General features: G+C 64.0%; 1 protein-coding gene across 5 annotated transcripts; it reads left to right on the plus strand.

Moving 5' to 3' along the window:
• Positions 1-1,522: 1,522 nt before the first annotated feature.
• Positions 1,523-19,418, plus strand: SBK1 (SH3 domain binding kinase 1). 5 transcript variants are annotated; one of them, XM_074841055.1, is made up of 5 exons: positions 8,127-8,241; positions 9,659-9,876; positions 15,361-15,558; positions 15,673-15,875; positions 16,700-19,418. In XM_074841055.1, exons 3-5 carry the CDS (start codon positions 15,363-15,365, stop codon positions 17,480-17,482), a joined length of 1,182 nt encoding a protein of 393 aa, XP_074697156.1. In that variant the 5' UTR covers positions 8,127-8,241; positions 9,659-9,876; positions 15,361-15,362; the 3' UTR covers positions 17,483-19,418. The 5 variants fall into 5 exon arrangements, with proteins under 5 accessions (XP_074697154.1, XP_074697152.1, XP_074697156.1 ...); XM_074841053.1 differs by lacking the exons at positions 8,127-8,241; positions 9,659-9,876 and adding an exon at positions 1,523-2,269 and having other exon boundaries at positions 15,356-15,558; XM_074841051.1 differs by lacking the exons at positions 8,127-8,241; positions 9,659-9,876 and adding an exon at positions 1,523-2,269.
• Positions 19,419-25,636: the final 6,218 nt, after the last annotated feature.

Genomic DNA, 25,636 nt, shown 5'->3' on the forward strand with positions numbered 1-25,636 from the left:
TGCGCTCACTGGCACGGCTGTGCACACGCGTGTATGGTGAGCTCAGCCCTGCACATGTATATACGCTGAGCGCAGCCGTGCACACACACACAGGTACACCGACCTCAGCCAGCACCCCCTGTGAGCACCCCCACAGCCATGGCAAGAGAGCACAGGCAGCCAGGCTTCTGCCCCACACAGCCCCGGGGACAGGTCTGCCGCATCCCCGATGGCCGCAGGCGCCCTGGGCAGGTCCGCTGGAGGCAGGTCTGAGGAGGTGGATGTGGGGCTGGGGTCTCCGCTGAGCCCCAGCTTCCATCCCGGCTTGGGACCACCATGGGGTGGCTGAACCCCATCAGCACTGTGAAGTGCGGGCACTTCGCAGCCTTATGTGTGGGACCATCTAGCCCAGCACCCTTCTAGATGCATGGAAGAAGGTGATGGAAATGAGTTTGGGATAAACCACCCTCCAGGATGGGTCCCCCTCGCTCCTGGAGCAGCTGTGCAATGAGGACAGGACCCACGAGCAGCATGGCCAGGAGCTTCCTGGCCATGAGAAATTAAAAAGCCATTGATTTTTGCCATTAGAGGGGGTGTGGCTGGAGCTGATGTGCTGCAAGCAGAGCCACACACTGAATAATTCACGGCGAGAGATGACAAAGCCCGTGGTCAGGCTGGGGAAGCCTCTTCTATCCTCCCAAGGACGGGGCCTTTGCTTCTGCCCCAGGGTGGTGGGGTGAGGGACCGGCATTGCTCTCAGTTTCGGGGACCTGGGGGGCACATGATGGTTCCTGAGAGGGTCCCAACAGACAGGGAACAGCGAGAGTCCAGAGCTGCTTGGCGAGGGCTGGCTCCATGTGGGCGAGGAGGCTCCTGACCCAACATGCTGCCCCCGAGGTGTTCTGGCTTGTCCCCCAGGAGTAGCCGGACATTGCTGGCATGGCTGCCCTGGCTTGCACCTTGAGGCAGGGACACCCCTCGTGGGGCAAAGATGCCACTCATGGGGCAGGAACACCACTTGTGGAACAGGGACACACTTTGTGGGGCAGGGACACCCCTCACAAGGTACCACCATGCTCCTGCTGTGCCCAGCCGGGACTGGCGCTGTGCCCTGACATGCCCCACCGTGCCCGTCCGTGCAGTGGGGAGCAGCCCCCCAGGAGTGGCTCCCAGGCCACCTTCTTCACCGCTGGCAGGGCACAGGGCACTCACGGGCACCGAGGCTAAGAGAAATCTCCCCCGGGTTGTGCCATGTCCCCCATGTCAAGTGCTGGCCAGGGCAGAGCCTGGGGAAGTAGGATGGGGTGCCAGGGGACAGAGCATGAGTTTCTCAGTGACAGCCGGTGCACTGGGTGGGTGAGTTGAGTTTGCCAGGTCTCAGCTGCAGCGCTGGCAAACCCCAAGGCAGCAGCCTGGAGCCGGGAGAGGGCAGCTGGAGCCTGGGCAGGGCCGGCGGCGGCAGCCGAGGAGTTAACTTCCCAGCCTCACTGCATGAATCTGGAGCTATTAATACTCGCACGCTGGTTTAGCTGTCAGAGCGAGCGGCTGCTCTGCCGGTGAGACAAGCCCCGCGGAGCCGCAGCTCGCCGACGACACAACTTTCCTCCGTGAGCGCGTGGGGCTCCCGGCCCGGCCACCTGCCTGCCAGACCCTGCCAGACTCTGCTGGATCCTGCCAGACCCTGCCGGACCCCACCTGCTGCAGGCCCCTGCGCAGGGGACACTTTCCCTGGCAGCACTGCGGGCACTGTCCTCTGCGTCCACCACCGTCCGGTGCCACATGGGCACTGGGTGCCAGAGAGGGGCAGCCGCTTCTACTGGCCTCTGAAGCACCATAGGGCTTGGCCGGGGCCTCATCCTGCCCTGCTGGACCCCTCGGCGTGGGCAATGCCAACCCTGGTTCCTGCCCACACCCCCTGAGGACTGGTGCTGCCTCTGGCTGGGCTGCACAATGGGTGCTGGGGTGGCATTGGGCATTGCTGGCCCTGGAGCGAGGGCGACGTGGGACATGGCACAGCCTGGCGCTGCCTCCATTCACGGTGAGGAGCCAGCACCAGCACTCAGCCCAGCCGCGTGAAGGGCTCCCTGACACCATGGCCCTGGGCGGGCGAGCGTGAGCCTCCGGCCGCCGGCGGCACTGGCGTGGGGGAGGAAGATGCCAACACCTCTCCGGCGCTGCCTGGCCTGTGGTCCCCCTCGCCCAGGCACGGTGGCCACCGGAGTTGAGCAATGGATTCCTTCTGCTTCGTCTGCTTCCAGAAAGAGGAGCTGCAGCCCCTGCACCTGCACAGGTCAGTGCCATAGTGTCCGGTCGGGCAGCACGCCGCTGGTAGGGACACACGGTGAGCCCATGAGGGATGTGGGACCCCGGCACCGAGCTGGGCTGGGGGATGATGCCTGGCATGATCGCCACCTCCCTTGGCCGTGAAGCAGTTTCCCTTGGAGCAGACGCATCCTCTCCTGGCCAGAGATCAGGGCCCGGCGCTGTGCCGGGGAGAGGCTGCGTGCACAGCACGTGTGCGCATCCACCATGTGCTTCCCCGGCGGCAGCTCTCCCGGGCACGGGGTGGGTGTCCCGTGCCATGCCGTGCCGTGCCGAGTGGTGCCGGTGTGCCAATGGGAACGGGCTGTTGGCAGTGGTGTGTGAACCCTCGGCATCCCGGAGCCATCCCACCCGCTCCTGCTCATCCAAATGGGCGTCCCTGGCTGGACTCTGCCCCCAGGCCTTGCTGCTGCCCCTGGGGCAGAGGCTAGCTGGGGGATCAGGGCAGTTGGGGGGTCCCCAAGGAGGGCCACGAGGCTCCCCAAGGCCTGGCCCTCCCGGCAGCAGCACTGGCGCTTGCCTCCCCCCATCCCCGAAAGCTCTTCTCCCGTCGCGCTGCTGAGCAGCAGCCAAGGCGAATGTGCTGGTGCCGGAATTAGCCAGGCAGCCGGCAGGGATGTGAGGTGTGAACGCCGGCACATGGTGTGCCCAACTGCTCCTCAGTGGCACTGAGCCACTGCCAGCTCCTGTCCCGCGCCACCAGCCCTGGGCCAAAGCTCCCACCCCGCCGCAGCCGGGACCCCCCCCCCCCCCCATAAGCACTGTCTGCCCATGGTGAGGTCCGGGGGGGCGGCGGTGCCAGGCTGGGGGCCAGGCAGGGCTATCGCTGGGCTGTGGGCGCGTGCCAGTCCAGGCAGTCTGTCCTTCCTCCCGGCATGCAAGAAGCCGTAGGATTTGTTTTGGTGTAAATCATGTTTTTTGGAGTCTCAATTCCCGTGAGTCACTGCCCACAAGCTCAGCACCAGCTGGGAAGGCTCCAGGAGGTGGGGGGGGGGGGACTATGGGACCAAGGATGGGAGAGGGCCCTTGGGTGTGGGTGCTGCAGAGGGGTGCGGAGCCTCCTCGGGACTCTCGTCTCGCAGCCCGACCCTGGTTTGGAGCCGACCAGCTGCATCCCGCCTGTGCTGTGCCACAAGTGGCACGAGTTTGGCGTTCTCAGCCAGGGAGGGGTGAGCCCACAGTGGCAGCGTGGTGACCCGAGGTCCTGCATGGTGGCCATGGGGACCACCCCTCCCTGCGCAGGGAGATGGCAAGGGATGGACACCCGTGGCTTGTCCCCAGAGACTTCTCCCCGTCCTGCCCTGCTTCAAGGTGGGCAGCACTGGGTGGGGCTCCCCAGCCCCCAGCACCCCCCTGGTTGTCACCAGCCTGTCCCCCCCAGCCTTTCCCTGGACCTGCCTCCAGCCCATGGGGACAGGGCTGCCATCACCCGCCACCTCCAGCACAGCAGCTACTGGGGTGGGGTCCCCCTGGGCGGGGGGGGGGGCGCGGGGGGGTGTGCAGGCAGAGGGACCCACCAGGTGCTCCCCGCTCTGCCACCGACCCACCGCCTAGCCCTGGGCCTGTCACCCTGAGCCAGCGGGAGCGTGTGGGCCCACGCGCGTGGGTGCCGGCAGCGTGTCTGTCCCCGCAGCCTCGCTAGATGGTGCCAGGAGAACGGGCTGCGAGCGGAGGCGGCCGCAGGTGCGCGGTGCCGGACGGTGCCAGGCTGGCCGGGGTGTCGGGGTGCCGGGGCAGGCCCTGCGGCTCTCCCTGTGCTCCCGGGTCGGTCCCGCTTGTTACTTCGACCCCCCTTGGTGATGGAACGGGAAATGCTGCAAGTGGGAGCTGTGGGCACAGATGTGCCGCAGCCCCCGGCAGAGATTCAGCTGGTGTCTGCAGCTTCAGAGCCAGATGAGGGGTGGGAGCGGGACAGTGCCGTGACCCTGCCACACCCCCAAATCCCACCTCCCCCATGAAGAAACACGCTTTGCTTCTTCTCAGAAGAAATTCACTCTTTCCTTTCAACCCAGTAGCTGAATAGTCATCATTATGCTCCAGAGTCAACACCACGTCCAAGCTCCCTGCAAGTGGCTGCAGGCACACGGTGCCACAGGTCCTGTGCTGGGGGGCCAGCATGCAGGGTGCTGTGCCTCCCTCCTGGCTGGCTTGGGTCCATCCTGTCCCCCCCAGAAGCACGGGATGGGGCCTGGGGGGGCTGCAGGAGGAGAGGCAGCACCCCAACTTGGCGTGTCCCCACTACGCAGCCGTGCTGCAGATTGTGCCCCGTGGCACCGGGCCTGCATCTCCTCCCTGACCTTGAGAGCAGCTGCTGGGAATCTTGTCCTGGCAGCCCCAGGCAGGGCTGGCAGCACCCTGCTCGGGGGCACCACCGAGGTGGGGGGCACTTAGCCCCAGTGCTCCAGGAACCAGCTCCCACCAGCCCCCTTTCCCCTTGAAATCCCCCTGGCTGGGCGCTCTGTCCCCAGGGACCGGGGGGGCACCCAGGCCCCCCGACATGGGTTGAGCAGCCCCAGCCACCCGGAACGGACAGCGGGCAGCGAAGGTCACGCCGGTGCCTGCGCCGAGCGGCGAGGCTGGCCTAACCGCAGCAGCAGGGCAGGGGGATTCGGGGCTCGGTGGGTGCTGCGGCGGGGGGGAAACATCCAAAAGCAGCTGGGAGACGCCGCCGGCTGCTCCCCGGGCTGAGCGTGTCCCCTCCGCTGGCACTGCGGCTCCCAGCGTGCTCCGCTCCCGCATCGCCCTCCTCCTTCCCTCCCCGCCTGCTCCTTCCCAGCATCCCCGCCAGCATCTTCAGGCAGGTTTTAGCTCATGTCACCGGAGCGTGACAGGCTGCGGGTGGCCGTGGCACCCTGACCCACGTGCTCTGCGGGGCACGGCCTCTTGGCTCCCACTCTGCCGGGGGGGGACCAAGTGACGGTGAAGGGATGAGTGACCTTCTTGCTGAATTTGGAGGGGATTGGGCTTGTCAGAAATATTTGGGGCTTTTCAGGTCATTTCCCCACCGCCCGCCCTGCATGAGCACATCCCCATGGCACGAGCCAGGATATTTCCTCTCCGAGCAGAAATCCCCGGGGGCATTGGTGGTCCCTTGGGGAGCCGTGGGCTCATCGCAGGGTTTGGGATCGAGCTAGGTGATAAACATATTTGGTCCAGCTCCTTTCATCTCACAAATCTTAATTAGCTATTAATATTCTCTAAGTGCTTTGAAGACCACAAGCTCGATGCAAACACTAACTGGTGCTATTGGTGTTACTATTATTCAATCTGTGTGTGACCCACGTGCTGGTGATGTGCCGGTCTGCAGCCTGGCAGCTGCAAAATGAGCCACCGACCCCCACGGAGCCCCACAGAGCCCCGCTGAGCCCCATGGAGCCCCACAGACCTTGCTGAGCCCCATGGAGCCCCATGGAGCCCTGCTGAGCCCCATGGAGCCCCACAGAACCCTGCTGAGCCCCATGGAGCCCTGTCACAGCCCGGCTGGTCTCTCACCGACAGCTCAGCCTCTGTGTACCTGGGGCACGGCACAGCCCCATCCTCCAACACCAGGGTGGTGGCACCGGGAGCCGAGCCATGTGTGGGGTGTGCCGCTGTCCCTGCAGCCCCCCACGGTCCCCAGGCAGGCTCCTGGGCACTGGCACCTCGCGCCTGACCTAGAAACAGCCCCGAGCTATAAATAGGGCGAGCGCAGGAGAGCTCAGAGGCGCAGCTCGAACCGCAGCGAGCAGGAGGCTGGAGGAGCCGGGGAGCCGTGGCTGTGGGACGGCATGGCAAGGGCAGGCAGGGGACACGGAGACACGGGGCCTTGTGCAGGTGTCATGGGAAGGGACACGGGGGGGACCCACTCCATCCCCAGCAGCCGATGGAGTGGGACGCGCGAGGATGGCCGTGGTGGCTTTCACCAGCCCGTGTCCTGCTTACGCAGCAACACAGGGAGCACCCCAGCTCTGCCCCATCTCCCACACCATTCCTGTTCCTGGCACCTTCACCCCTAAGCTGCCACCCCTTTCCCAGCCCCACAGCGGCTTCTCTGAGCACCCCTCCAGCACCCCTCCAGCACCCCTCCAGCACCCCTCCAGCACCCCTCCAGCCTGCCCTTGCTGGGTCACCGGGCTCCAGTGATGCAGGGGTCGGCATTTTTCCTCCTGTGCCATGCGGATGCCCCCATCCTGGTGGGGATGGTCCATACGTGGGAGCTGTGGTGCTGGGAGCTGTGGCAGGGACCGGCGAGTGGAGCGGGGATTGAGGGGACTGGCAAGAGCTTGTGAGCCACAGCCGCCTCTCCCACTGCCCACACACAAGGCCAGTGATGCCCCGGGTGGCTGCCGGACGGGAGAAGGGTGGCAATGTCACAGCAGCGCCTGGCACCGAATTAAAGAGAAGTGTCAGAATGTGATTCAGCCTCTTGTTTTAAAGTCATTCATAAAAAGACTAATTGCTCGGTGTGCTCGACTGGAAGCGGATTAGAGCTGCCAGTGAGTCAGTGGTGAGGGCTCCCCTGCCCGCCTGGCAGCGGGGGGTTCAGGTGCCAGCGGGACGGCCCCGGTCCCGCACAGCCAGTTCGCACAGCCCACGCGGTGCGTGGGAACAACCCGCTGTCCCCCCGGGAGCGTGGGGCAGCCCCATGGCTGTGGGTCGGCTCAAAGCGGCGTTGCGGAAGCGAAGGGACCCGGCACCCAGCTATGAGCCAAGGAAGCCCCAAAGTGAGTTGTGGCGTGTTAAAACGTTCCTGCTCGGCCCCGGCAAGTGCAGGAAGAAATCCGGAAAGACTGGATGTGCGCAGGGATGCTCCGAGGAGGAGCGTGGTGCCCACCCCTCACCTTCCTCCGGGAAAGCTGCCATCGTCCCCTGAGCTGGGGGTGCCCGGGAGCTCCCGGTGCCCGGTGCCCGGTGCTGGCATCGCTTGCCGAACATGTTGCCAAACTTTAAGGAGGCTGAAAGGAAGCCTGTCTGCCTCGGCCGGCTTTCCCTGGCACGGTCCGGACGGTCCCGCCACCATGAGAGCATGGGGGGACACCGCGTGTCCCGCACGTGTTCGGGGTGGCACTTCGGAGGGGGGGACGCCACGTGTCCCACACATGTTCGGGGTGGCACTTCGGAGGGGGGGACGCCACGTGTCCCACACATGTTCGGGGTGGCACTTCGGAGGGGTGAGCCCACGCCACGGTGGGCATCACCCGCGCTGAAGGAGAAGAGACACCAAGTCGCGGGGGGTGGGTGGGGGGGCGGTAACCGGCCCGCAGCAGGATGTGGCCCTGCGCAAGGACATTCCCGACGTTGAACCCCAGATGTTCCAGGCTTGGACTATGGTGTTGCTGCCTGCAGTGACGAGTCGGGTGGGGACGGGGTGAGGAGCCCCATCCCCGCGTGGGAACTGCAGAGGAACCTGCCCCAGCCCCTGCTCCCCGCCGTCCCCCCCGGGGGGGGCTCTTGGGGCCGAACCCCGTGGTGCCGGAGCCCCGAAGGCCAGCGGGGAGGCGGCCGCCTCAGCTGCGGCCCCCGGCTCCTGCCCCGGTACCGCCGGTAAACCCACCCGCAACCCCCGCGTGGGCCTGGGCCGGAAGGGTGCGGGTGCTGGGGGGGGGGGGGGGGGGCACAGGACCGGGGAGCCCCCCGCACCGCCGCCAGCGCCCGGGGCAACGGCGGCGGCGCCCCCCCTTCTGCCCCCCCCCCCTCCCCGGGGCGGTGCCGGTGCCGGGCGGAGCGCGGGGCGGTGCGGGGGGCGGTGCGGGGGGCGGTGGCGGCGCTGCCCTGCCGGGGGGGGGGGGGCGGGGGGGGCGCCGCGCTCCGCTCCGCTCCCTCCGCTCCTCCGGCGGCGGCGGGGCCGCGGCATGAGCCCGGCGGTGCGGGCGGCGAGCGGCGCGGCGCGGCCCCGCGCGGGGGGCGGGCGGCGGCGGCTCCTCTCCCGCCGAGCACGGGGCGCGGCGGCTCGCCCCACCGGTAAGGCGGCGGCGGCGGTGGGGAGGGGAGGGGGCGCGGGGGGCGCCGCCCGCTCCGGTACCGGCCCGCGCCTTTGTGGCGGGCGCGGCGGGGCCGCCCTTTTGTCTGCCCGCACGGCGCCGGGAGCGGCAGGGAGGGGGGGGGGCGACCGCGGCGGGTCCCCGCCAGCCGAAATAACCATCACGGTACAACCGGGGCTCCGGGATGAATGGGGGGGGTCGTCTCCCGCCGCTCCCCGCAGAGCCGGGGGGGGATCGCCGGGGCGCTGCGGGTGCTGCCCCCGGGGGCTCGGCCGCCGCCCCGGCAGGAGCGCGGGGTCCCGCCGGCGGCCGCCCCCCTCCCGCCCCGCCGGGTCCCCGCTCCGGCCGCTGCCACCTGCGCCCCGGCCCGGCCCCGGCCCTGCGGCGGCGGGGACAAACTCGGGGCCGGAGACGGAAGCGGCGTGAGTCACACTTGAGAGGAGTTTGTGCCGGAGCGGCGCCGGGGGCCGGGTGGGGGGACGGTGGGGCGACCGGGGGGCTTGTGCCCTCGGAGCCCTGCGCTGGCCCCGGGGCCGGCTTCCGAAGGAGAAAGAGGGTCCCGGTGAATTTGGCGGGGTGGGGGGGGTGGCTCTGGAAGGATGCGCTGCGATGGAAGGCGGCTGGAAGCAGGGGAAGGGGAGCAGGGAGGGGAGAGCGGGTGAGAGGTGGCCTTGGGGGCAGCTCAGGCCATGTCCCCTCGTCATCCCCCCTCAGCTGTCATCCCCCCTCGTCCCCCCTCGCTGCCAGCGCGGGTGCGGGTGCAGGAGCCGGCCTCCAGCCCGCGCAGCCTCTCGCCGGCTGCGGCTGGGGAAGGGGGAGTGTGACCCACTTTCCTCCAGGTCCGGCCTCGCTGGCGCGGTGGCCGCGGGCGGGCGACGCCAGCCGCGTGTCCTGCCGCAGCTCGGGGACAGGCGAGCGGCGCGGGGGGCTGGGGCGATTCGGTCTCGCCACCCCTCAGCGCTGGCGTTGGGGTGTCGGCTGCCGGGAGGCGAAGCCTCGGAGCTGGGTGCCCGTGTGCCCGGCGGGCTCTCGGCGTGACCCTGAGCGGGCTGTTTCCATGCCCTGCCCGGGGTGCTGCGGGGGGGACAGGCTGCCTGGGGGGACACGGGGGCGAAGGCGAGGTCGGGGACAGGTGGGAGCATCCCCCTCGGTGGGAGCCGGGGCTGAGGCGGGGGCTGCCGGGGCGATGCTGGGGGGTTCCAGCAGCTCCAGCCATGAGGGTCCCACGCGGGGCCGCGCATAAAGGCCGCGAGGCCCCTCGGAGCGGAGACGGGGCTGATTTTTGCAGCAGGGTGACGCGCCCCGCTGCCCCCGAGAGCGAGAGGGGCCGGTGGGCCCTGCCCGTGGGGGCCGAGCGGGCGACGGGCAGGTGCCGCTCGGGGCGTTTGTCTTTGCAGATCCCAAACGTGCGACGCTGCCGGCGCTGGTGGAAGAGTTTTGGGAGGGAGATGATGACAGGCTGATGAAACCAATCAAACAATGAAGTAATCATAAATCCCCGGTGCCGGCGGCGAAGGCGGGAGGAGCTGGAGGCTGGAGTAGCTGAGGTCCTAACGAAGCCATCCTGCTCATCAGGAAAAATCCCGGGAGGCCGAAGCGCTGAAAGGCAGCCAAGGTCCTGCTGTCGGGGGCCGATGGACGGAGACGGCGCGGTGCAGATGAAGGCAGGGAAAATCCTGCCGGCAGCACTGGGAGAGCAGTGTGGAGGGCCCGGAGGATGGCGGCGGGAGGGGAGAGCGGTGGCTCCCTGGGGAGCGGCTGCCACACGTCCCTCGGGAGGATGGCGAGAGCTGTCGGAGGAGAGAGTCCGGGTGCTGCTTTATTTGCTCTTCCCAAATTTGCCTGTGAAACCTCAATCCTGGGGCCAAAGGCTGAAGAAGCTTGTCACAGGCTCATGGCCGGGATGGGAAACGGTTCCTGCTACAGGGAATGCTACGGATGGGTGTGGCGGGGCCTGACCCTGCCCTGCAGCTGAGACACCCCCCCGGGAGAGCGGCTCCCGGCGACTGGGAGCCCGCGCGTTTCGGCGGCTTTGTCGGCTTTGCCAAAGCTGATCCTGGTGCTGGGCAGTCTGCTCCGGTCCTGGCAAGGAGCTGGTATGAGAAACTCCGGATAACTGGGAATTCAGTGCCATCGTGCAGAGAAATGTCCCAGACTGGGAGCACTGGGATGTCACGGTTGCTGCGGGTGCTTTGGTGGAGGTTTGGTGCTGGTTCAGGCTCATGGTGCAAGCGGCGCTTGAGCGTTTCCCAGCACCTTCCCACTGCCACGGAGCCAGCGAGGCGACATGGGAGATGTGCCCCTTCCAGCGCCTCTTTGGGGGGTGGCTGCTCCTCCTGGGTAGCGGGGTGCTGGCAGAGGGGCTCTTCTTGAAATGCTGCCCACCTGCAGCTGCTGGCCGGTTTCCCTGCGCCGTGCGCGACCAGCCGCCTCCCGGACACGCTCGGCTTGTCCTGAGCGGCTTTGGACGGCCCCAGGGTGGTGTGTGGGCAAAGGGACCCTCTCCCCACGCACGTTTTGCTGCTTTTGGTGGGGTGGGCGGCAGCGGCCGGCCTGGGCGGAGGGCCGATGTGGCTGCAGGGTGTCCGGACACAGCGGGTACCCGTGGCTCGGAGCCCCCACGAGATGCCTGTTCCCTCCTCCATGTCCGCGGAGACGTCGGCCTTGTTAGGCCAAGGTGCCTTTGCGAGCCCTCCCTGGGCGCCGGCGTGCCGCTGCCCCTGGGAAGCGCAGCTAATAACGCCTCGCGCCGGCGGGTCCCAGCGGCACGCAGGAGAGGAGAGGATGTCCCCAGAACGGGGTCAGGTGGGAGCGGAGGTGGCGGAGGCTGGAAATGGAGTGGGGCGCTGGGAAGCAGCAGCTCGGCGCAGGGCACGGCCGAGCCCCCCGAGCCCCGGCGGCACCCGGTCGGGGCAGCACCGGGGTGGTGCCAGGGGTGGGGGGCCGGGAGCAGGCACGGCCCCGGCAGGGCCAAGCGCTCGCTTGGAAATGACTTTGCCAGCTCAGCGGGTGGTTTAGAGAAAATAGGGGAGGTTTGGGCGCCAGCCAGGGTGCGGAGGGAGTGAGCTCCCTCCCGACGGGTGCTTGGCCTCCAGCCTGCCAGGCTTGCGGGGGGGGGGGAGTCAGTGTTAACTGCTAATAACGAATGCCAATTACACCATCATTAATGAGCACGCTGCTGTTGTAGTGAGCGTCACAGCGGTGGGAGGGTTTGGCGTTGGGGGGGGGGGGGAAATCAAAGCTCTGCAGAATACACGTGGTGCAGCTGGGGCACCCGCAGGGGCAGAGCAGCGTGTGCCTGCGCCCGCCCCGCTGCTGGGGATTTCTCATTTCCCTGCTCTCTAAAGAGAAATCTGGGTCTTGTAGAGACCCTAACCCTGTCCTGTGTGGTTTTACCCTTTATCTTCCCAATTCCTTGCCCCAGAACAGCCCAGGGTGTGAGTTCTGGCCCCTCGCCAGGCTTCCAGCATGCTGCCTCACTGTAGAGACCCCTGTGTTGGGCTCAGCCCGAAACATTTCTCCTTTAACCCCACTCAATAACCGGGTTGTTTTCCTGACTTGTCAGTCTCTGACATGGCTGGAGGGTACTTTTTCCCCCTTCCCCTCTTAATTTTTAAGGAGCTGCTGCTCCAGCAGCCTCCTCTGCCAGGTGCCTGGGGCAGCTCTCCCAGGCGGCCTCTGCTCCTCTCAATGAGCTCTTAATGAGTTTGCAATTACTTATTGGCAAAGCCGATGCGCCCAGGGCTGGGCGTGCAGCGGAGCGGGATGCGGAGCAGGGGAAAGCATCCCCTTGCAGGGAGCGGTGTCAGGGTGAGAGCGGGTTGGTGGTGCCGGCCCCAGTGCCCAGTGGGGTGCTGGGCTCTGGATACGGGATGTTGGGGTCTGGATATGGGATGCCACCCTCCCGGGAGCTGCTCCACGGTGTTGGGGATGGAGCCAGGGAGGTTTGGGGAGCGGAGCGGCAGTTGCCGACGGAAGACGAGTGGCTGCCTATAAATACCTGCCAGGGAGCAAGGAAGAGGTGGGTGGATTATCCTCCTCACTCAATGAGATAAATGGTTCTGAAGCTTAAACAGAGAACAATTTTAGTCTGAATAGTAGGAGAAACGGTTCAGGATGTGGAGATGACGGCACAAACCACCTGCGGTGAGCGGCGGGGTCCCGGTGCCACTTGGCAGCATCTTCACTGCCCTTTTGCTGTTGCCTGGGGTCTCGTGCTGCAGGGGCCTTCGCCAGGACTCAGCCGGGATGCGCATTGTTCCTCCCCGCTTTGAAAAGCTCCTTCAAGAACACCCAAAACAACTGAGCCAGGCGGTTTTGGCTTCCTTCGGGCGCGGCGCTGGCTCCTCTCCCCACCGTGCTTCAGGGCTGAGCCGTGGAGGCGGGAGAGGAGCTGGTGTGCTGGGAAAAGGCCCTGTTTCTGCTCTGGTTTGACCTGATGCGACATGTGGCTGCACGGGTGGTTGCATTGGCATGACTGGCGTGGGCCGAGGACGTGGGACCTCGACCCTGGCCATGCCGGGCTGGCAGCATCTCTTGTTGTGCTGGCACGGGCGCCCCGTCCCCCGCCATCCCCGTGAGTGTGCAGAACCAGCTGGAAACGAGCCCTCGCTCCCTCTCCCCGCCGCTGCCCCACTTTGCTGCTTACATCAAAACCAACATGTTTTCAAAAGTATTTCAATTTTTAATGAAAATTTCTGCGTTTACACTTTTTTTGGCCTTGGTACGTTGGTATTTTGCCCACCATCAACTGGTTGGTTTTCCCTGGGATCGGCGTTGGCTCTGTGTTCCCCTTCGCCTCGACAGTGGGGTGCGTTGCACCGAGCCGGCTGTAACGGGGGCACCGTGGCAGGATCCCAGCAGTGTCCGTGTCCCCACCAGCGTCCGCGGCAGCACGGCCCCGCGCCTGCCCCGCCAACCCGCTCCGCGGCAGGTTTGCCTCCTCCATAAAGCACCGCAAACGCAGCAGCCGCAGCCCTGGCGTGGCTGTGAAAGCCTGGCAGGTGGCAGGCAGGCAGCAGGCAGGGGACCTGCTGTGGTGAGACACCCGTTTCTGACGGGTGTTTTTCAGTTGCCGGTCGGAGCTGCCTGGAAAACCCAACAGGTTTAGCCAAGGGAGAAAGCGAATAGCCCTTGACTTGGAGAGCTCTTTTAAGCAGCCATCAGTCCTTCACCTCCTCTCTCCCATCCCACTAGCAGGTTTTTTTCCTTAAACCCCAACTCTGCTGACTTGAATAATTGCATTTCAACACCGGTTAATTAAGAGACATTGACAAGCATGATTGTAAGTTCAAGTGTAGACAGAGTTCTTCTTGCAGGATGCTGGGAGCTGTTTTTAGTCATGCATCCATCGAGCTGCTGCGCTGATCCACCTCCACCTCCAGCACCCAGACGCTGAAATGGTGCTCCTCTTCCAGGAGGCCAATAAAACACTATGGAGATGAGCTGCTTTGGAGATCTTATGAGTCAAGCTGTTACATTTTTGGAACATCATGATGTTGAAGTTCCTTTTCTATTTTTTGCCCAACTTCCCAGGAAAAAAAAATAAATAAATTAAGAAGCTGCGCTCTGCTTTGGGATGAGAGGCAGCGCCATGGTGGAAAGAAAGGAGGGAGAGGTTGGAGATCAGGCTCGGCCTTGTTGGGAAAGGGCTGGGAGGATCCTTGTGCATCAGGCAGCACCCTGTCCCCGGGGTGCTTCGGGGGCACCCATCCAGCACCGTGTGGGGTGGTTGCCGCAGCCCCTGCATGGCTGTGGCACAGGGCTCAGCCCGCGGGCATTGCCCGGGCTCCCTCCCATGGGGGGTGGCTCGTGCGCACCCTCCAGTGGGGCCGCTCTCAGCCTCTGTCTTCAGCAGCCGTGGGCTCGCTGCCCGCGAAACACCCACGGCTGCAGCCGCCGAGCGCCCGCGCTGTGTCCCCGGCTGCCCGTGTTCCCGGCTCTGTCCCGGTGCCGATCAGACCCCCGGGTGCCGTTGGTCCTGGAGGCAAGCGGGATTCATTTTGAGCGGGAGTTTTTTTTCCCCCCGGTGAGACGCTGCATTAAAAATCTAAATATAAACCAGCGCCCGCTCGACTGTTGTCCCATGATTTTTGTCAATCATCTGCTACAAAACCAAAAGCAGCCGGATTTATCTGCTGAGGTACCCACCGGCCCTGGGGGGCTTGTGTCTCTACTCGGGGCTCGCTCTGCGCAGGACGATGGTGCTGCGCTCTCGTGTGCGCTTGCAGCGTGGGGCGGCTGGGTGAGGCGCTGGGTTTGTGCTCTTGGGGATGAGGGAGGGCGATGCAGCGTCCTCAGGACATCAGAGGAGACCCTGGGGTGGTTTCGCTGCTGCGGCAGTGTGGCGGGTGAGTTCAAGCTTGACACTCATTGTGGAGGTGGCCAGGGCGAGGAAAAAACGCTGCTGGTTTGTTGGGTGTGAGGAACATTGGCGCTGATGTCCGTGTGCTGTTGCACCAGAGTGTCTAGTGCCCTGGTAGGGGAAAGCGGAGTGTCGGTGCCGATGGATGGGCAGAGGCATATGGCGGGGTGATTTGCTGCAGAGCCATCGTGTCCCATTTGGTGCCTGCAGCATGGCCCTGGCCCCGCTCCGGAGCGTCACGGCTTGCAGGCGGGCTGGGCGCTGGAGGGGGCTGCAGTGCTCTGCGAAGGCAAGAGGGTGGAGGGGACAGGAGTGGCTCCTGGGGTCCCCACTGGGGACTGCGGCAGCAGTGGGGAGCCCCAAAGGGTCTCAGCTCCCATCCTGCACAGTGGCTGTGAACACACCAGGGCTGAGGAAACGTGTGTGTGTGTCCCCATGTCCCCGCCCTCACTTGGCCCCCAGATATCCCCCCAAGTTGGAGGCACAGGGGCCACTGCCCCCCACAGCTGCCCCTGCAGAGGCTGGAGCATCCTCTCCAGAGCCATTGGGTTGGTGGCCCCTGGGAACAGAGGGGTGGCACCCAGTGGGTGCTGCTCGGCACCACCCCAAGCAGCCCGGTGCCCCTCTGCAAGGCGCCATGGCTCCCAGCTCCGGGGATGGGGTGGGACGGGATGGGGTGCGGTGACTTTGCAGCACCCACCAAAAGCAGTGACGTGCCTCTGCCTTGCAGTGCAGCCATGAGTGCGGGTTCGATTGAGCAAGAGCCGTCGCGCAAGCTGGCCTGCTGCGGGGTGCCCCTCATCACCGAGGACATGCAGTCCCTGGCCATCCGCACCCTCTCTGGCACCGACATCAGCAAGCACTACGACCTCATCCGCGAGCTCGGCAAGGGCACCTACGGCAAGGTGGACCTGGTGTCCCACAAAAGCACAGGTGAGGGGAGTGGGGAGGGTGGGGGGGCACGGGGGACGCAGCTGCGCTGGGAGAGGGGTGCCCAGCATGTCCCAACCGTGCCCTGGGCTCACCCCCATCCCCTGTCCACCACAGGCACCAAGATGGCCCTGAAGTTCGTCAACAAGAGCAAGACGAAGCTGAAGAACTTCCTGCGGGAGTTCAGCATCACCAACACGCTCTCCTCCAGCCCCTTCATCATCAAGGTCTTCGATGTGGTCTTCGAGACTGAGGACTGCTATGTCTTTGCTCAGGAGTATGCCCCCGGTGGGGACCTCTTCGACATCATCCCGCCGCAGGTGGGAGCCCCCGCCCCTCCCACGGGAGCCTTTTTGGGGTGTAGGGGTTCAGTATGCCCAGGGCATGAGCAAAGCTGCTGCTGTGCTTTGGTGGCTGTGTGGGAGGGGCCCCATGCATGGGGACCCGTCATCCCTGTATGGGTTGACCCCAACACAAGCAAGTCTGGGACCCATCACCCATCTCTTGGGTGTCCTGAGACCCATCACCTGTCCCTTGGGTGGCCTCAGACCCATCACCTGTCCCTTGGGTGTCCTGAGACCCATCACCCATCCATTGGGTGGCCTTGGACCCATCACCCATCCCCTGGGGGTCCTGAGACCCATCACCTATCCCTTGGATGGCCTCAGACCTATCACCAGTCCATTGGGTGTCCTGAGACCCATCACCTGTCCCTTCGGTGGCCTTGGACCCATCACCTGTCCCTTGGGTGGCCTTGAACTCATCACCCATCCCTTGGGTGGCCTTGGACCCATAACCTGTCCCTTGGGTGGCCTCAGGCCCATCACCCACCTCCTGGGGTGGCCCAGGACCCATCACCTGTCCCTGTAATGGTCTGGGACCCATCCCTGGGGTGGCCTGGGACCCATCACCCATCCCCTGGTTGTCTTGAGACCCATCCCCTGGAGATCCTGAGACCCATCACCCCTCCCTAGGGTGGCCTGGGACCCACCACCTATCTCCCTGCCGCAGAGAACACCCCAGATAAAAGCAGCCGTGACCGTGTTGGGCATGTACTGACATACCAGTATGGCGTCCCCGAGCTGGGAGGGATCACCGCGGGGTTCGGTGGCGGGGAGCTGACGCTGTGTCCCCACGCCCGCAGGTGGGGCTCCCCGAGGAGCTGGTGAAGCGCTGCGTGCAGCAGCTGGGCCTGGCCCTCGACTACATGCACAGCAAGAGCCTGGTGCACCGGGACATCAAACCGGAGAACGTCCTGCTCTTCGACCGCGACTGCCGCCGCATCAAACTGGCCGACTTCGGCATGACCCGCAAGGTGGGCTGCCGGGTCAAGCGCATCAGCGGCACCATCCCCTACACGGCGCCCGAGGTTTGCCAAGCCGGCCGGGCGGAGGGCTTCGCCGTGGACACCAGCATCGACGTCTGGGCTTTCGGGGTGCTCATCTTCTGCGTCCTCACCGGGAACTTCCCCTGGGAGGCGGCGGCGGCTTCCGACGCTTTCTTCGAGGAGTTTGTGCGGTGGCAGAAGGGGCGGCTGGGGGGGCTGCCCTCGCAGTGGCGGCGCTTCACGGACAGCGCCCTGCGCATGTTCCAGCGCCTGCTGGCCCTCGACCCCGAGAAGCGCTGTCCCGTCAAGGAGGTCTTCTACTTCATCAAGTGCGACCTGATGGCCGAGGTGCGGCGCCGGCCCTCCTACCGCTCCCGCAAGCACGCTGGGGACAAGCTCCCGGCCGGTCCCCACCGCCACGAGGCGGCCGGTTCCTGCACCCCCGCCCCGCTCAAGAGGACCGTCCTGACCGAAGGGAGCGGACCCCGCGGCTCCGAGCCGAGCACGGCTCCCCCGGGCACGGCGAGCAGGACAGACGGACGGCAGGACAAAGGCAAAGGGCAGATGGTCCTGGCCACAGCAATAGAGATCTGCGTCTGACGGCGCCGGGGTGGCACATGGCGGCCACCCGTCCGTCCCGTCCTGTCCCCCGGCCCCGGGGACAGGGATGGGGGGTGTTGCTGGTGGTGGTGGCACGAGCCGGGACCAGGCTCTGGGTCTCCCAAAGCAAAAAAAGAAAAGAAACAAAAACGAAGAAGAAAAGGACAAAACTGGTTGCGCTCCGTAGCGCTGAGGATGCTGATTCCCCCCACCCTGCCTGGGTGAGGCCGGCGGCGGGAGCCCGGCCAAGGGCTCCGCTCGCTGCCAGGGAGGACATCGGTGCCCCCAGCTCCTGCCACGGTCATGCTGCCCCCTCCAAGGCTCCCCCCTGTGTGACACAGGGAGGGCTCTCCCGATACGGGGAGGAAGAGCCGGGGGGTGCTGTGTGGGTGGGGGGGTCCGGGGCAGCCAGCACCCCCCGGCTCTCCCCCACCCTGTGCTTGGCCCCTGGCTGGTGCGGGGGAAGGCCGATGACCCCGCACTGTGGAGGAGGCCTTTGGGGAGGTTTGGGGTGGTGATTTGCCCCCTTCCACCGGCCCCTACCCCACTGGTGGGGCATGGGAAGGGATGGGGAGGTGGACGCCAGGCTGGTGAGGGAGAGCCAGGGGGTCACCGGCAGCCCGGGACCCCCGGCAGCCCCAGTTGCCTCCCTGTCGTGGGAGGTGCTGGCAGCCATCGATGTAGCAAGTGTCCCTGTCTGTGTGTCGTCGTGCGTCCCAGCCACCACCACCGGCAGCCCCTGTCCCCCCTGCCCTGCCCCGCTGGAGGGACCGGTCCCCTCCTGGCCGGGAGCTGTGCTCCGGGCTTCGGCCAGCGGCCGCGGTGCCGCCTGTCCGGCAGGTCGGATGCTGGGGGCTGGGCTGGCTCTGCCGTGGTGGTGTCCCCTTGTCCCCTCCACAGACTTTTTGTACCCAGAGACTGGAAAAGGTGGTGGTGGGGGATCTCCAGGCTGGTCTGCACAACCTGGGGTGCAGGGCAGGGGGCTTCAAGCAGCCTCCCGACAGCCCGCATGGGTCCCTGTGCTGTCCCCACCACCCCTCCTTGCTGTCACCCCTTCCCCAAACCCCGGTTACCCTCCCCTGGGGCTGGCGGGGAGGAGGCAGTGGGGTAAATCCCCCTGGGGCTGGCTGCGAAGAGGCAGGGTGGTGGCAGCAGGAGCCACTGGTGGCCCAGTGGCCTCTTAGTGACAAAGTCATGGGGTGTGTGGGGGGGTCACAACTCCCGTCCTGGTTTCAGGCACCCAGGGCTGCCGGGATGGGGAGGCTGGGGGGCACCTCAAAGTGGCAGCGCCCAAGCCCTGGCACAGTTTGGGCTTCCCTCCCATCGGGTGGGTGCCGTGGGGACCCCCCCGTTCCCCCCAATTCCCGCACAAAGGGCTATAACGCTATTCAGCAGCAGCAGCAGCAGCAGTTTACACAGCAGGCGGGTGCCCAGCCGGCCCCCCCCGCCTCCGCCGCTGCCCCCCCGTCCCCGCGGCACCCACCCCTGCCCGCCGCCCGCCCGCGGTGCCAGGGCCGAGGGCCGGTTTTAGAAGTAGCATTGCCCCGATGTAGAGACGCTAGGCGCGGTTTTTTCTCCTTTTTGCCTTAGGTCCCTCGATGTCCTCGATCTTTCGTGCAATAATGTAGATAAGGGATCCCGGCCGCCCCCGGGAGGGCTCGGTTGTACCTCCCCAGGCGGTCTGTCCCGCGGGGGGGTGCCCAGGTGTGATTTCTGTTCCTGTCGAGGTCGCTGTGTCGGTAGGTTGTCGGGTTTTTATTTCCAGTTCCCTCGGCTGTCGGGTTTCGGACCTTCTTCCCGTAGGAGAGGCTGTAGTGTCACAGACGTTACCTCAGTTTGTCACTGTTGAAAAGGATTAAAAAAAAAAACAACCAAACACTAAAACCGTAAAAAATGACAAAATACATAGTCATAAAAGCAACAAAAAAATTCTCAATGGTGGTGAAGACTTTTTTTTAAAATAAAACAAACATGATGCTGCTTGTGCAGCCGCGGGCGGGCGGGGGGCTGCCAGTCTTTGCCCTGCCATGGCCTGGCACTCACTGCCCCCCACTTCCACCCCGTCCCCTCATGCCCGGCTGCTGTGGTCACCCCGGGGCGGGAGGGAAGGGGCTGTGGGGCAGGGTGGCAGCACCCATGGGTGGGAGGGGACCCAGCTGCCCTCAGTGTGGCCCCCTCCAAACAGGCAGGGCTGCCTGATGCCAAGTGTATTCCAGCCACGTCCACAGGCTAATTTCAATTTCCTGGTAATTATGCAAATGAATGTGGATTTAATTAAGGGCAGATTTCATTAAAGTCTTCTTGGGGAAATGAGAACAGGGTGGGGGAGAGTGAGGAGGAGGAGGCAGAGAAGGAACGATGAAGGCAGTGCCTGCCCTGGAAGATAAATGGCTGCAGGGGATGCCGAGGGGATGGATCCCTTGGGCGCGGGGGTCCCGCCTGCCCCTGCCATGGCACCCCACTGCGGGGGGCTCCCAGCCCAGGGGCAGGGGCTGTGGGGGGCAGCGCCCAGAATGCGCCCCACGAGGATGCAGCAGCGGCTCCTCCGGCGCATCCCCAGCTCCGCTCCGGGGCCGAGGGCGGTGGGCAGCGAGCCCTCCTCATCCGCCACCTTCAGCAGCGAAGGCTTTCATCCCCTTCCCCTTCCCATCAGGGCAGGGAAAAGCATTTTTTTGACTCGTGATTTATTTTTTTCTCTCCCCCAGCTAAAAATACGGATTTGGCCATGCCAAAAGGTCTAGGAAATCAATGTCATTGTCACCAGGCGCTGGCTGGAAGGACCCTCCCCTCCCCGATCGCAGACAAAAAAGGAAACGCTGCCATTTGACGTCTTTGAAATGAACCACTCGGGTTGCTTTCAGCTGAACTGTCTTTAATTCAAAGTGAAATGGCTAATTTTATCCCAGCAAGGTCGGGGATGCTGAGAGCCTGTCAGCGCTGGGAGGGCGGGGGCTGCTTGTCTCCAGGTGAAACCTTCAGACCCAAAAAACGTGGCAAAAGTGGCGGCTCAGCAAAGCCACCGCCTGCCCGCGTGTCCCCTCCGCGTTTGCTCCCGGGTTTGGTCAGGAAGGTGGCCACCCCGGTGCCGCGGCCGCTGACCTTGGGCAGTCCCCCAGCGGCGGATGAGCAGCGCAGGTGCTGCTCCGAAAGAAAGTAACTAATAGATTTGTACAGATCCTCGAGCTGGCCGCAGGGCTGGAGGGAAGAGGCGCAGGGTCGGGGTGTGAAAACGGTGCGGGATGGGTGCGGCAGGGCCAGCTCCCCAGCACCCTGTAACAGCAGATCCTTCCCGAGCCGCGGGGTGGGGAGGCCAGGAGGTCCCGGCTGCGATACTCAGCAAAGCCTGCTTGTCTCTAATATCATCCAGCCCCTGATTTCTGGAGCTGAATTTTGCCCTTTTTTGCTTTGAGATGCTAAGGGAGTCACCGCAGCCCCAGCTAAAATACTGGAGGTTGAGAGTAAAAATAACTGTGAATGATGCGCTCGTTCGGAGCACAAATGATCAATGCCAAGCCAGCACTGCAAAAAAAACCCCCAAACCAACCCCAACCCCAACCAAGCCCTGTGAAAGGCAATATTTTGTCACCCAGACACAGCTTCAGCTCCCCGATGATTCACGGGGGGCTGCAGGACGAGGCCTGCCGCAGGCGTTCCCGCGCATCCCGAGCCGGGAGGGGACGCAGGGTCCAGGCTGCCGGTGGCTTCCCCGGCCACCGCACGGAGACGTCGGGGTGACGCGAGCCCGGCATGGCAGGAGCGTTCATTAATTGTGCTTCTTAGGGCTGATCTGTTTTCAAGAGTTTCCAAAAATAGCGACGGCACCGAGCTGAGATGGGCGTTGGAAGGAAATGTGACTCATGTGCTACCCAGCACCTGAGCGAAATCGGACGGGCTCGAGGCCGCCGCGCGAAAGGAGTCACCGGAGAGAGAGCATGAGCCCACGGTTGGACTAGGTGATCTTCAAGGTCCTTTCCAACCTAGATGATTCTGTAGATGATGCTGAGCCACGGCTCAGGGGTGCGGCCGGGAACGGGGTCTGTGGGAGGACGCTCGAGGGCATCCCGATGCCCTTTCTGGTGGCCACAGAGTCGCCCACGGAGGGGATGCAGCTCGGGCTCATCCCCTGCCCGTCCTTTCCGCCGGGGCCCTCTGCTCTCTGCATTCCCATCACCAGAGAGATGATGGACAGATGTCAGTCAAAGCCCTGCAGAGACAATCTGCCGGAGCCAGGCAGAAAAAAATCTGTCCCGAGGTGGGGAAAAGTCCAGCCCTGTGCCATGTGAGATGGTTCAGCAGGGCCACGGCTGTCGGCAGAAGGGAGAGGTGACCTTGTGTGACAGTTCCGGCCACCCTGGGACACAGGCAGAGCAGAGCTGGCTGCGCCTCCAGCCCCATCCTGCCCCCTCCCCTCACAGCCCATCTCCCCGGGCAGGCCCGTGCTCGGTGGAAACAGCCCCTGAGCATCCCACAGGGAACAGCTCTGGGCCAAACTCTGCCAGGTGCCGACTGCCTTTACTCCAGCCTCAGCCGGCCGGGAGGATTTCGGCACGGGGTAGAGGAGGCTGCCGGCATCTCCGACTTGGCTGTGTGCTCCCTGCAATGGGTTTGGATACATTTTTTCACCTGAAGGTGTTTCTTCCTGTGGAAAACCCTGTAGTTTTCATCAGGGACTTTTTGCTGGAAAATGGGTGGGTTTGTCAGCTTCGGGAGGAGGGGGGGGTTGGCTGCAGTTTTGGGGTGCGGTGAGGTGCCAGGGCCCAGGGGAGGTGATGGGGAGCACGCCCAGCCCTGCACACCCCCCCGCCACCCGAACGGCTGGGTTACGGGCTCCAGCTCAGCAGGCCTCCCGTGTTGCCATGACAACTGCAGCATCCCAGCTTGGCAAGGACAGGAGATCTCCACCATCCCCAGCACTGCCTCGCCCGGACGCGGCTCAGGATGCCAGCACAGGCAGCACCGCTGCCCTCACACCCAGTGCCACCACAGGGTGCCACGGGCAGCACCCCAAGCCCGCGGCTGAGCGTAGGGTGCTATTTATGCTGGCCCCTAGGTGCTGGAACCTGCTCCCCCGAATTTAGACCCTCCTTTACATCCCTCTGAAAGCCACAGGGCTGGCAGCAGTGCAGGCTTTTGCTTTTCAGGCGAGGATCTGCCCGATCAAGACCCCTCTGCAGCCAGGCAGCGTGTGCCATGACGGAGCCGACGCACAACTCACTCGGCTGCAGGCAGGTCTCTCCCCCAACCACCCGCCTGCAGAGCAGCAGCTCCTGCCTGTGCCAGCTTCTCTGGGTCCCACCCGGCAGAGCACCCCTCCACACAACGTCCCCACGCTGCCCCCAGATCCCTCCTGTCCTCCCTGGGGCACGGGGACGGGGCAGGCAGTGGGCTCCTGGGTTGCAGACCCTGCTCCCCCCAGTCACCCCGGCTCTCAGGGCATCAGTTGCCCGGGTCTCTGGGATGGGCATTACCTCACGCTAATTAGAGCTTCATCACAGGCGGCTCTCGCTCTCAGCAGCCTCACAAGACCTCAGCTCTCAGCCTGACGAGATCCTGAGCTAAACCCTCGCTGACATCGGTGGCACCAGGCTGAGGAGAAACTAAGCTCCTCGCCTCAGAGGCTGCTACACCTCCAGAAAGGTCTCATTTGAAAAGCATTAATACAAGATTAATAGAGGCTTTAATAAACAGTGAATCAACCGCTAATGGAGCCCAACTTGTAAGCCATCTGTAACACCTCAGGGGCTTAAAGGCATTGAAAACATGTCTGGGACATGCTTACAATGGATGTTAATAACCCTGTAGTCCCAAAGACACCGCACCAGAAAGAAACTTTAGGAGAAAAGGTTGCAGATGAGACCGAGATCCTGCCTTGTCCCTCCGAGGCTGCTTTAGAGGGGGGTTGATTTATAAGCGTTGCCCCTGCCCTGCACTGGCATGAAGGCAGGCAGAGGAATTTGGGTCACCCTTGTGCCCTCTGGGCTGGAGCTGGGTCAGGACCCCACAGCCAAGGTCAGTTTATAAGGGGCAGCCACATCCCAGCTGAAGTGTAGCCACCCCCGGGAAAGGGCACCCGCCCTGGTCACTGAGAGGGGCTGGAGGGGCCATGGGACACTGCTCAGAGCAGGGCAAACGCTCGGGTCCCTCTCCTAGGGCTACACCACCTTCCTCCTGAACAGCTTTTCCTTGCACCAATCAATCTTCTCTGCCCCCAGCACTGGATAATCCCAGCCAGGGATGTAGATCCCCTCCCTCAACCTCCTCTTCTCCAGACTGAGGAAGGTCCAGCTCCCTCAGGCTTTGCCAGACTTGCTCCAGCTTGTGACACGTCTGCAGTCACTCAGGGGACTGACCCTTCCCCAGCTGGGTTTGAGGAGCACTGCAAGGCCCCTTTCGCAAGGGCCAAGGTCTGGTTTCAAAGCCCTTCTTGCTCCGGCCGGGGCACTACGTTGGCTCACTCCGCAGAGCTCCACAGTCACACCTGCCCTCATGGGCTTTGCTCACCAAGGCCGGCCAGGATAACTTGTCCGTGGCAGGACTGACTGCCTGGCCCACAGGGTGCCTGGGACACTGTCCTGGCTTCAAGTCCAAGTGGACTTCAGTATTTGGAGGCTGCCAGACACGCTGGCTGAGAGACTCTGGAGGCTGGGCATCTGAATACAGGTTGGTTGAGAAATTCAGCAGCAGATATTCAGAAGACAGAGGTAGTTTAGAGGTCACGAGCTTCTTGGTGGTTCTTAATTTGCTTCATAACAGCACTGTTCAGTATGCTCAGGTCCATGTGTTTGGGTATCTCCCTTTGGGGGAGAGGAGCAGCTCTGCAGGACCCAGGGGCACTTCAGTCGGCATCAGCTCCAGCCAGCTGAAGCAGACCAGGAGTCTCTGTCTGCTTGCAGGGTCAGGAACTGAACAGCATCTTGGCTGGCTTCCAGGCTTCCTGAGTGAGGCTGGGTCTTGTGGAAGGACAGGCATGGGGTCAGAGACTGGAACCAGTGCAACAGTCACATTAGTCTTACAGCGAACTCCTTGCAGCATGAAGTATCCAGCTCTGGGTCATTACCCAGCTTTTGACTGGAGACAACCTACAGCCATTCTGGGGAGCCATTTGTTGATGGCAAAGCCTCCTCTGCTCTACCAGTCCACAGATCTGCAGGTCTGAACAGCTGCTCCACAGCTCTCAGGTAGACATTCACTGTTCAGTCTGCTTTCGGAGGGTGTCAGCATCTCAGTGCACAGCCACAGAGAGCTCAGGGGCTTCTGCCAGAGCTCTGGGAAGGATGAGTCCCACAGCCAGAGTCACTGCTCAGAGCAGGGGAACACAGTGGTCTTGCGGCAAGAGCTTCACAGCCACGTGAGTGCCCGGAGCCATCCGTGTAGCACAAACTAAGCGCATTCTTCAGCAGCGGCTGCCAGCTGAGGGCGAACGTCCAGCCGAGGCAGAGGGGCAGGGACATCCATTCTGCCCTGCTTCCTCCTTCCGTCTCTAAGTCAGTTGAAGAAGTCTCCCAGATTTCAGCCCCAGACAGGTCAGCCAGGACACCGCAGCATCAAGATCTCCTCCATTAGATCAGCACGAGCAGTATAAGAGGGTCTGTCACAGTGCAGAGAGGAGCTTCAGTCCAGGTGAGCCCACAGAAGGTGCTGCCAGCGCTGGTCTCCTGCATGACCCAGTTACAGCAGTTCAATGAGCTCCTGGCGCACCGGGTTGGTATTTCTGCCTGAGCCATCCACTGTTCCAACCAGTTTAATTACCCACATCTGAGTCATCCCCGGCCCCGCTTTATCAAAGCTCGCAGCCTTGCAGACAAACCGCCCTTTGTGCTCCTCCAGCCCCTGTCAATGGGGAATTGCCAAGTACCAATTAATCAGCGGCTCCTGCTGGGATGGGCCTGGGAGATGGTGCCCCAGGAAGATGGAGACCAAGGAATGGAGAAGGGCCACTGCCAGCCTGATGGGACAGAGCTGGGACTAGAGCCCAGGTTCTGATCCCACCCCAGGAAGATGATGGGGAGGCACATGCTTCCCCCAGCAGGGACCAACCATCACCCCTGTCATATCATAGAATCACACAATCACAGAATGGTTTGGGTTGGAAGAGACCTTAAAGATCATCTAGTCCCAACCCCCCTGCCATGGGCAGGGACACCTTCCACTAGC

This window comes from Strix aluco, chromosome 15 (genome assembly GCF_031877795.1).
Source record: "Strix aluco isolate bStrAlu1 chromosome 15, bStrAlu1.hap1, whole genome shotgun sequence".
In the NCBI taxonomy this organism is placed as follows: Eukaryota; Metazoa; Chordata; class Aves; order Strigiformes; family Strigidae; genus Strix; species Strix aluco.